The 11,377-nt window shown below is 41.3% G+C and overlaps 1 protein-coding gene across 1 annotated transcript in view; it reads right to left on the reverse strand.

Moving 5' to 3' along the window:
- LOC136875852 (uncharacterized) overlaps positions 1 to 1,447 on the reverse strand; it is a 192,457-nt gene extending 191,010 nt beyond the window's left edge. The window contains exon 1 of the mRNA XM_068228036.1: positions 1,390 to 1,447. Within this exon, the coding sequence (XP_068084137.1) occupies positions 1,390 to 1,447 (58 nt within the window). The remainder of the gene's footprint in view (positions 1 to 1,389) is intronic.
- Between the last annotated feature and the right edge of the window lie 9,930 nt (positions 1,448 to 11,377).

The following is an 11,377-nucleotide window of genomic DNA, read 5'->3' on the forward strand; positions in this document are numbered from 1 at the left end:
GGTAAACTGTTCCACTCCTTCACGCCCCTCCAAGACAAAAAGCTCGTTCTATTCCCGTGATTTTAAGATCTTGAAACTACATAAGTTAACTATTGCTTATTTTTCCAGCTCGAATAAAACCATTCATAAGTTACGTAAAGCTATTTATGTGCATTTAATAAGTTTTATTTTACACTATAACGTAATTGCCTTCTTCCAGTACTCGGAAGTGTGCGAAAGATGTCACTGTAATTACCTTGCACAGTGTTGTTTTAGAAATCGTCTCTGATTGTTTGAACTCCGCTTCGCAATAATGCAAATATGCATAGTCAGAGAGAATGAATCAGGGAACACCAAATTTCACGGCCGACTGGATCCCTCGCTGCGCTCCTTGTAAGGAGCTATCTAGAGCGACGCATCAAGTCGGCCGTGCCGAATTTAATCTTGTTGATTTGTTACTCCGCCTGATGGCAGCACTGTGGTTCGATACTCATCGAGAAAAAGGGCGTTTCTACATCCCCAGCTCAAGCAATCTACTGCCATCACAATACTAACTAATGTTTAGGTTAATACATTTCCAACAGATAAATCTCGCATAAATCACGGTATATCATGAAGTTCGTATTACCTTCATTAATCCAGGACCAGAGGACCATGTTACTACTCTGGTAGCTTAGTGGACTCTAAGCTGCTTCAAATAACATCAACTTTTATGTTTTATTTCAACATAACCCCATGTACACAAATCTTATATCTTTCATAACAAGGCAGGAACAACAAAAAGAGAAAATGCCATTGCAAGGATCAAACCTGCACTACTTCGTCACAACGAATAAAATTTATTTCCAAGTAAGTAAATTCACCATAGCATGACATAAAATATTGTATGCAATGGCCACTAAAGTGATAAATTCACGCTGTTCGTTTCTGACGTAATTATCTCACTGGTAACGAACACTAACACTTTTCTAACCTTTTCGATAAAAAATTCGTAAGTGTTGTACCTAACAGATTTATGTTACAGATCCATTCTTATTATCATGTTTGCGTACATTATATTTGCATTGCAGATGCCTAATGTATTGATTTATTTGAATGTTTTAAGCTCGCCAGTGAAATGTTATATTTTGAGACTTATGTACATATTTCAACCCCACGTTTACATAGCTACGCTTACAATACAGAAGCCACTAAATGCACCACAATAACATCGGTAAGTGGTTACAAAGGCACGTTTTCTAGAATTGTTCGGATACTAACCCCTCGATAACGAGTTCAAGAGCTACTTTTTATATATTTTATCCTGAATGATAATTTTCTTAAATATTCCCCTCAAACGAAACTAGGGTACTTCACATATTACGAAATATTTTGTAAAAATACCATGTAGGTACATAATTACAAACTTACCATTCTGGAGTGAGGAGATGATACCGATTTTGCCCGCCACTCGACCTCCCACGGGCATCTTGAAGACCGCAGTACTTCTAGCTACTCATGAACGATCTGCAAGAGACGAAAGAACATTTCACGTTAGTTACAAAATATCACATAAAGGAAAACGAGTAGTGTTATATTCAGACTGCCTGAAAGCAAACTCCTGGATGACTCATAAATCACCTCTGTCCTCATCTGAATACATACATGCAGTGAAGATGACATGCAACCTCACCGCAGTCACGTCGGTTCCCGGTAGGTCATTCAACACAACCCATTGCCGCCAAAATGGCTGCAAGGAGACAGAAACACTTGGACATGTGCTAAGATTCTGCCGGAGCACGAACTCTTGCGCAACCACCGCCACCACTGTGGAAGATCGTCGATTGCTCAAGGCTTGAGACAGCGTGGATGGGAGGTACACGAGGCGGTTCACTGCGTCTCTACCGATGACTCGAATCGGAGGGCGGACATCGTAGCCATCAACAGAGAGGACATTAAAGCGATGGTCTTAGATCCCACCATTCGCTTTGAAAGGGGCCTGGATCAGGCTCGGGATGTGGACCTAGAAAAGCAAGCTACTTATGTCCCATGCTTGCTTTACCTTTCATCTAAAATACCTATCGATCGGTGGATTGTCAGAGGCCTGCTATTCGGAGCAAGAGGCACCCTCCCTAGTCAGACATCGAACTTCCTACAAAACTTGAAAGTTCCATTCTGCGAGTTAGAAAATATTGTAATACAGATACTGAGGGACTCTCTGCAAATCTTTCACTTTCATCTGTACCTGAGAACGTGATTGACATTCCTCCCCCACTAACCCTGGGAAAAAGAAGATAACAGCTTCAACGATAAAACTGACATTTTTGAACTACATTGAAATTGAAATTAAAACTGTATTCTTGATCCAAATGGTCACCCTCATTGGAGGACGGATGATTTATTTATTTAATAAATCTTTAAGTCTTTAATAAAGTACATTCCTTCACAGATTTTCCATCGATGTTCAAATGTTTGGTTAAGTAGGAAAAGGATATAAAAAGCAATTACTATTTCTAGACTGTTTGAGCAAGCCATATGATTATCTTAAGTTGCAGTAAGTTGTAAAATAAAATTTTAAATATAGGAATTATTCTTATATCGTTGCACCTAGGAAAACAGCTATGTGATAAGTAAACTCATCCTGAGGTGGTGCAGCTATTTTCAGGTGCACCCCCAATGGAGATGAGCTGCATGTACTGTTTTAACCAGATACCAGTTCTACTGATATTCTAAAATTTCTCGCAGTACCGGGAATCGAACCCGGGCCCCCGAGGACGGCAGGTAATGGTGCCAACCGTTACGCTACGGAGGCGTACAGTTATGTGCGCAGAGTTCTACGGCGAGTTATGTGATAATATTTCCGCTTAGAAATCTGGTCAGAAAGGTTCTAGCATCTAAGGTTCAGTATTGCATGAACTCTATCAAGGAATTTCCGTTCTGTGACACATGTGCTGCGGGCCAGTATTTCTCCCCTCAACGATGTTTAGAGGCGTTCACGGACAGTAGTAAATTAGACGTGATAATCTCTTGTGCTTTTCCTTGTGAGATACGGACACATTCCCTCTTCTTTGTTAATAGTCTTGTTGCTTATTTCTGTAACTCACGGACGTGTAAACAGGAAACATCTGACTTGAAGCAAAGATTGCGAAATCATTTCCTACTCGGAATACAACGGCACATGGTTAGTAACCTCGTATTATTCTATCAATAGTGCAGTGGTCAAACCATCATTGTCAGAATACACTCGAAACCATTTATAACGACTCAGAAGGGACCGCAAATTAATAGTCGTTATAGGCGATAGTCGCACAAAGCGGTCTTTCTTTATTGCTAAAAGTGTCTTAACTGCAAGTTTTCGTCTGCACACTTACATGGTTAATTAACAGGATAAAATTGAAACTTCAAAAAATATAAGTGAAATAATTACTGTACTTGCAATACAGTATTCGTGGAGTAGGTCTGAGAGGAATGTTTACAGAGTACGTACAGCAAAATATAACAGCAATGATGCAAAATTGATCCTTCGCACGAGGTCTTCAATAATAAATGCGACGTCCTTCCAAATCGTGAAAGTCGTTGAGTGTGTTACTTCCAATTCCTTCGCGTTGCTGACGTTAGCTTCCCCTTTTGAAGTGTGCGGCCGAACGGCGGGACAAGCGCCACTGAGCACTTCCTGCAGGAGAGGCAAAAGCAGATAGCTGAAAAACTTCAGCTCATGCTGCTTCCACGTGGGACTTACTGCGCACGTGTCCCGTTGTTCCTTTCTACTTCACGAGGTAAAACAAGGTTTGAGAAGTACGTTCTTACACGAGAAGCACCTTTTAACTTGCTAGATTGTAAAATGTTTCATTTATTTTAATGAAAGATTTGTGCCTCGCATGCTAAGACAAATATAACTCATGATTTCTTTGTACGTGTTCACCTCTGCTAATGGGACGGATGTAGCTTGATCTGTGTTAGGTATAATCCAAGAAACGATATTGTTACGTACGAACGTTTTTAGTTAACTACGTAAGTAACCATTTAGTTTATGGGTTATTTATTATATTAGATAAGTACGATAGCAGCCACGAAAATTATTAATAACCAGAAGTAGAACAAATTACCATAGTCAGCGCAATTTCAGCAGGAACGTCAACGCCTCCCATCGAAACGTATGATTTCTCAGGATCCCGCAAATCATTTCTTTTTATTACAAGCTAATTGTGAAGGATTGATAAGCCTTTTACGTGTTTTATTTAGTCGTCTTTCATTACTTCGCGATAGTTTCACGGTATCCGACATACCTAGGCACCGGGTAGGATTGAGTTTTAAAAATTGAGAAAGCACAAACTAACGTGTTACCGGGCGAGATGGCCTTGCAAGTTAGGGGCGCGCAGCTGGGAGCTCGCATCCTGGAGATAGTGGGTTCGAATCCCATTGTCGGCAGCCCTGAAGATGGTTTTCCGTGGCTTCTCATTTTCACACCAGCCAAATCCTGGGGCTGTACGTTAATTAAGACCACGGCCGCTTCCTTCCCATTCCTAGGCCTTTCCTGTCCCATCGCCGCAAAAAAAAAAAGCGTGTTAGACTTTGAAAAATGTAAAGCCCAGCCTTGTTAGCGGGGACTGCAGGAAACGACAGTGCTTTTATTGGCACGTGTCCCGTTGTTCCATTAGACACAAAATACGGGTCGTTCAACTAAATCGAGCCTGCTTCGTTTTACACGATATGTCGTATTACCGATGTCGTTCTAAGCGAGTTTTTAAAAAATACAGTGTATATATAGGATTTATACGGGACCGTTAGATTTCACCGCCATATTCAATATACATCGTTAAAAGCGATGTCGTAAGAAACTGTTTCCACTGTAGTCGTAGTTTACCTCCTTTGCATATTTTCACAAATAATTGGGAATTACAACAACCGCTCTGCTCCGTACAGCAAAAACTCAAAAATATAATGTCTATTAATGCGAGCAGTGAGAACATCGATCTAAATGACAGTTGTGAAATTATATAAATATTTAAATAAATAAATATACCTGTTTAGGTATATTTATCAAGTCACGCATAAACAGGTTTATAAATACATTCACAAAGGTAAAAAATTATAAAAAATAGATTATCTACAAAAATAAATTTATATATAGAGGGTCAGAAGAAATTTTCATCTCATTTTTAAAAAACCGTTACTAGTTTAATTGACAAAGAGATTTTTTTACTACCGTTGCATATAATGTTAGGGGTGATGAAAAAATTTAAGGCTTTGCATAAACACGGTGAGGGTTTCGGGTACTTGAGAAATGTTTTCCTAATCTCAGTGACAGTAAGTTAAAGGAAGGCATATTTATTGGGCCGTAAATCCGTGTGATGCTTCGTGATGACCGCTTTGTGGAATTGCTAACAGAAAAAGAGAAATGCACATGGTTAGCTTTCAGGCAAGTGAAAATGTGAAAGCAGACAACTACTAGGAACTTATTAGGAACTTGCTGAAGTGTTATCAGTGCTTTGGATGTAAAATGTTCTTGAAAATTAACTTTTTACATTAGCATTTGGACGTGTTCCCCCTAACTTGGCCGTGGCTAGTGACGAATGCGGCGAGAGATTTCACCAGGATATTTATGTCTTGGAGAAACGATATGCAGGAAAATGGGGGCAAAACATGTTAGCAGACTACAATTGAAACCTCAACGAAGATTTTTCTGGTGGCATTTACAAACGGAGGAGTTCAAGAAAGAAATTTTGAAATTGTGAATAAAAAAGTTTTCTTCCTGAATCAAAATCGGTCCTATATATATTTCGTGGTTATCCTCTTCAATATTTAAATTTATTTCATGAGCAAACAAACACAAACTTTCAAATTTCAATGTATTATGCAAAGGGAGTTACATCTTATTAAAAATGAAAATCCACTGAAAACGATGGTTGATACTGCACTTCTACTTTCAGACTTGGATTCAGCGGTATCGAATTATAAATAATCATCTATTTTAAATCAAAGGAGCAAAAAATGAATGTGTTTATCTGTGTGAAAATATATTTGATAAATACACTGGCGGAAAAAATATCCGAAAACTAAGAAGGGGTTGTGCTAGATTAACGAAGGCTGGTAGGGATATTTATGCATCCGAAAGATGTTGATTCAAAGTTTCCGCAAAACGGATCATTGTGGCGCTAGTAGTGCCCTCGTGATGCTGCACATCAGGCTCGCTTTAAATATGGGTTGTACTGTGCGAGAGCGTTGGTTACCTGTGAGATTTGACGGAGTGGATGTGAGTAGCCTTCACGACGAAGTAAAGGCCATTATCAACTACTCACTGTGGTTGAAGGAGGCCCTATAATAGGTCTACATGAAGGTGGATTTTTCTTTCGCGCTATCGCAGAACGACTAGGCAGGAAAGTCCCCACTGTGCATGCGTTCTGGCAGCAGTGTTCACGAGAAGGTACGCTCGCAAGAGAGCCAGGATCCGGACGTCCCCTTAGCACCACCCAGAGGGAAGACTGCCGTGTTCGGCGTATGGATGTGGCATAGCGGACTACGTCTGCAGCAGCGATTGGAGCAGCAGTTGGCACCACAGTGACGCAACGAACTGTTCGAAATCGGTTACTTGAAGTACAGCCCTGAGCCAGACACCCTACGGCCTGCAATCCACTCACTCCAAACCACCGCCGTCTGCCACTTCAGTGGTGTCAAGCGAGAGCTCATTGGAGGATGGAGTGGATGTCCGTTGTGTTTTCCAATGATAGCCGTTCTGCCTTGGTGCCAGTGATGGCCGTGTGTTGGTTATAAGGAGGCCAGGTGAGCGCAAATATTCCACCTGTCAGCGGCGTCGACACACTGGGCCTACAGCGGGAGTTCTGGTCTCGGGAGCAATGTCCTATGATAGCAGGAGCACTCTCGTTGTTATCCCACGCACCCTGACTGCAGATGTGTACGTCCGTCTGGGTTTTTTACCTGTTGTGCTGCCATTCATGAACAGTATTCCCGGGAGGTCTCCAACAGGATAATGCAGGTCCCCATGTCTCTGTTTTAACCCAACGTGCTCTACAGAGTGTCGACATGTTGTCTTGGCCTGCTCGATCCCCCGATCTGTCCCTAATCGAGCACGTTTGGGACATCATTGGACGACAACTCCAGCGTCATCCACAGCCGGTATTAACCGTCCCTCTATTGACCGACCAAGTGCAACAGACATGCAACTCCATTCCACAAGCTGTACGACACACCTGATGCACGTTTGCATGTCTGCATTCAACACTCAGACGATTACACTGGTTATTAATGGACCGGCATGGCACATTTGAGACGACTTTTCTCGAGCGTATTTTTAACCTGCAGTCTTGTACCTATAATCAATTAGAAATGTTACCTCGACATATATATTGCCAAAATTTCCGTATTGTACAGACCTTACTTCATGGTGTTTGGATATTTTGTCCGCCAGTGTATATAAGAACCAATAGGACTCTCCAGATTTTGGCGGGAAGGGTAAAATTAGATTAGGTTGTCAATAATAGGTAGGTAATACCTGGCTGTCGCTATGAACATTCCAGAAACTGCAACCAATCAATTTTATTTGTTGGGAATAACAGTAATATATATTCAATTGTAAATACTTAATATACTGTAGTAATTTCACATAAACTCAGACTGTGAGGAATGTTACCCTGGTCTCTTTAAATATTGTGTTCAAATAACATAATGGAACCAATATTTAATCTATACTTAAATAGAGGTTCCTAAACGGAGCACATGGCTACGTGGTGTCAACTTGCATTCGGGAGATGTGAGTTCGAACTCCACTGTTGGCGGCCCTGAACATCGTTTTCCGTGGTTTCCCATTTTCACACCACTGAAATGCTGAGGCGGTACCTTATTTAATACATCACTGCCCCCGGGGGTTCTTAACTTGGGAGCGTGGGTTGGCGACCACAAGACCCTCAGCTGAGTCCTGGCATTGCTTCCACTTACTTGTGCTAGGCTCCTCTATTTCATCTATCGTATCCGACCTCGCTTGGTCAATTCTTCTTCTTTTCCGACTCCGACTGTATTAGAGCACTCGAGGCCTAGCGAGTCTTTCATTTTCACGCCTTTCGTGGCCCGTGCCTTTCTTTGGCTGATACCTTTATTTTTCGAAGTGTCGGATCTCTTCCCATTTTCCCCTCTGATTAGTGTTATATGGAGGATGGTTACCTAGTTGTATTTCCTGTCAAAATAATAATAATCCCCCCACCACCTCTTCAGGGTCTCTGAACTTGCGAGCGTGGGTTGACGACCACGGGGCCCTCAGCCGAGGCCTGGCATTGCTTCCACTTACTTTTCCCAGGCGCCTCACTTTTATCTACCCTATCCGACTTCCCTTGGTCAACTCTTGTTGTTATCCGACCCCGTCAGTATTGGAATAGTCGAGCCCTAGTTGTACATTATCACCACCGCTTAATCATTACACGAATGTTAGGATGGCCCAAAACCATAAAACGTAATTATGTCAAAAAAGAAAATCAACTATTTCTAAATATTTAAAACCTTAAGGAGCGGAGGTATTGCTCCCTTGCTAGAACTATTTCTGTATTTCATGTTTATCAGCCAGCGATGTTTGCTTTGTGCAATTGTCATGAAATTATTGTTTCTGTCTTATTATGCATGTGCTGTGAAATATTCGCTGGCTCCGCTGTCATAATGCTATTTCTGTCTGTGACACATCTGGTTTGTTGTCTCATGTAGCCGTGGTGGAAGGTGCAGGTGAATAATATCTTAATAAACGAGCTCAGTCGTCAATACGTCTGACGTCATTCCACAGAGCTCACGAGATAGAGACACGACAGTCCTCGGCGCTGTGTACAGTGAACAGATAAGACTTCCATACGAGCAAGTTTGCTGTGCGGTTTGGCCATGATGCTGTTAGCTTGCATTCTGGAGGATGATGGGTTCAAACTCCACTGTCAGCAGTCCTAAATAAGATTTTCCATGGTTTCCCATTTTCACCCCGTTGCCATTAAATCTGTCTGTGTACATCTAATGGAAAAGAAAAGAAAACTTCCACATGCAATTTTAATTATGTTATTCTCCCCATCTATCATGATGTGAACTATGAAAGAGATTCAGTATAGCTTATAACTGAGTTTTCCATTTCCAAACCTGAGTGGTCCACGTAAATATAATATTGGAATTAGAAGAAAAAGTGTTCCTAGTCTTACATTGGTTTACAATTGACTTTTCGATGGTGACGATGGGATTTTTAGGGTAAAGCTCCTGAATATGACTGGTGTTTAAGTGGGAACCAAGAATAACTATATTTTCAGGGCAGAGTTAGAACGCACTATCTTCCTAATTCAAGAACTGCGTGGGCCAAACCATTCAGCCACTTACTCCGGGAAGCCTTAAGGAAGTGATTTATACGAGGGATGTGGATAAAGTAGGGGCAATGTAGTCCAGACACTAGCAGGTGATCGGGCATTCGCAAATGGGATATGGGAGCGGACAGGTGGCGTTGTTGTCGATATGTAGTGTGCATTTGACGGGCATTCATTTGGGAGAGTTGTTGTGTGTGGCGTTGAAGTGAAGAGTGCCGATTTCACCGCTCGAAAGCAAGTTTTCAGAGGTGATCAGCGTTTTTGGATTAAAATCGAGATTGCACGTGGCCAAACTGCATCATAATATTACTGAGAATTACTTGATGCCTGGGGAGGGAATGCATTACAGTATAAGCCGGTTGGACTATGGGACAAGGCGTTTCGAACGTATCCTGTGCCTGAGGGAAAACTATTAACAATAACGACTATTGCCAAGTTCTGGGGTGACATCGACGTCCGGCTATGCGGCCCTAACGTCCATGTTTATTGCGATCGTGTACCATGACAACGCACGTTGTCATGTCGCAAACAGTGTCAAGCTCAACGGTGACTGTGGGAGGCCTTGGAACACCCTCCGTACTCACCAGACATGAGTCCTCGCGACTTCGACCTGTTTCCAAAGTTGAAGGCCGCTGATTTCCTGACGTGGCCTCTGTACGCCCTGCAGTAGAGTGCTCTGTCGCAGTCATCAACAAAGAATACCTTGCTAACGGTCCCCAACAGCTTCTCGACATTTGGAAAACGGTACTAAACTTGCGGTTGACTACATTGAAGGAATCTAATGCAATTCTACTTGTTAGATATGTAAGATTGCGATCTATCAATATAGCTGCCACTTTATTTACAGCCCTCGTAGTTATTTTTAAAATCCTGGGACACATTCTAGATATGCGGGCAACCTAAATTGCATTCAGTGGAACACCTGTACACACCAGCCTCGACTCAGCGATTATTATTATTAATATTATTATTATTATTATTATTATTATTATTATTATTATTATTATTAGCATATGCACCCGTACTTAGCCACGATATTCTACATCGTATACAGATTTCTCCATAAATTACTCTAAAGGCGGTGAGTAAGATTATATTAAACTGCATGCCTCTTAGCGCTATCCTAGAAACAAAACAGGAAGGACGGAATACTTTGTTTACGATGTAAGGTAGGCATTTGGGAAATTTTAGGGAAAATGGCAGGCCACATTTGCTACCGCCAATCACAATCGAGTTCGGGAATTTCTATTATAATGGCAGACTAACTTTGATACTGTCATTCACAATAGTGATGGAGAGTTTTCATTATACAGACAGGCCCATTTTCCGAATGCAAGTCATAGTCGAGTTCGAAAGATTTGATTATAACCGAGAAATACAGCGCTGTCTAACGTATCAACAATCGAGACACGAGACAATAAGTCATAGGACCAAAGTTGTTGATCTCTGCAAATAAAACGGGGATTATGCTATCTGTTTTGTAATACGACTTACCGTTTAGCCACCAACTATCCAGAAACGAAGGTCTGCACTGTCATTAAAATGCATCCATATTTTGATATTTTCCGGGGCCAAGAGTTATACATTTTAACAGCTTGGGATTTTTCTTCAAAGAAGAGAGTATCGGGATTAGCACTCGTATACATGCGGAGAAATTAAGGAAGAAAGTGATACAGTTAAGAAAGTTTAAATTAATAGAAAACAGGATTATAAGTGAGGATAGACGGATAGGGCAAGCATTTAAATACCAAGTTGATGTATTGAAAAACCAAATGTCCCTCAAATGGTATGAGTTACGGATATAATAAAGAGGTAACAGAGGAAAAATTTAGGTGCAGGGTTTCTTAGGTAAACAGACAAGAAAATGACTTATGATGCTATTAAGTTATTCGAGGACGGTTATAACCTCCAGCGATATTCCACCAATATCCCGTAGAATGGCCGATTGACGTATCTCTTGTTTTCTACCCAACTCTAGAGCTGGGTGACTGTGATCGCCTTAGTACAAATTTTAATTAACGTGCAACGTATCACACTACTAATCACCACAGAAACACACGATAGTGAAAACATCCTTCCACTTA

The sequence above is a fragment of the Anabrus simplex genome, chromosome 6, assembly GCF_040414725.1.
Source record: "Anabrus simplex isolate iqAnaSimp1 chromosome 6, ASM4041472v1, whole genome shotgun sequence".
In the NCBI taxonomy this organism is placed as follows: domain Eukaryota; kingdom Metazoa; phylum Arthropoda; class Insecta; order Orthoptera; family Tettigoniidae; genus Anabrus; species Anabrus simplex.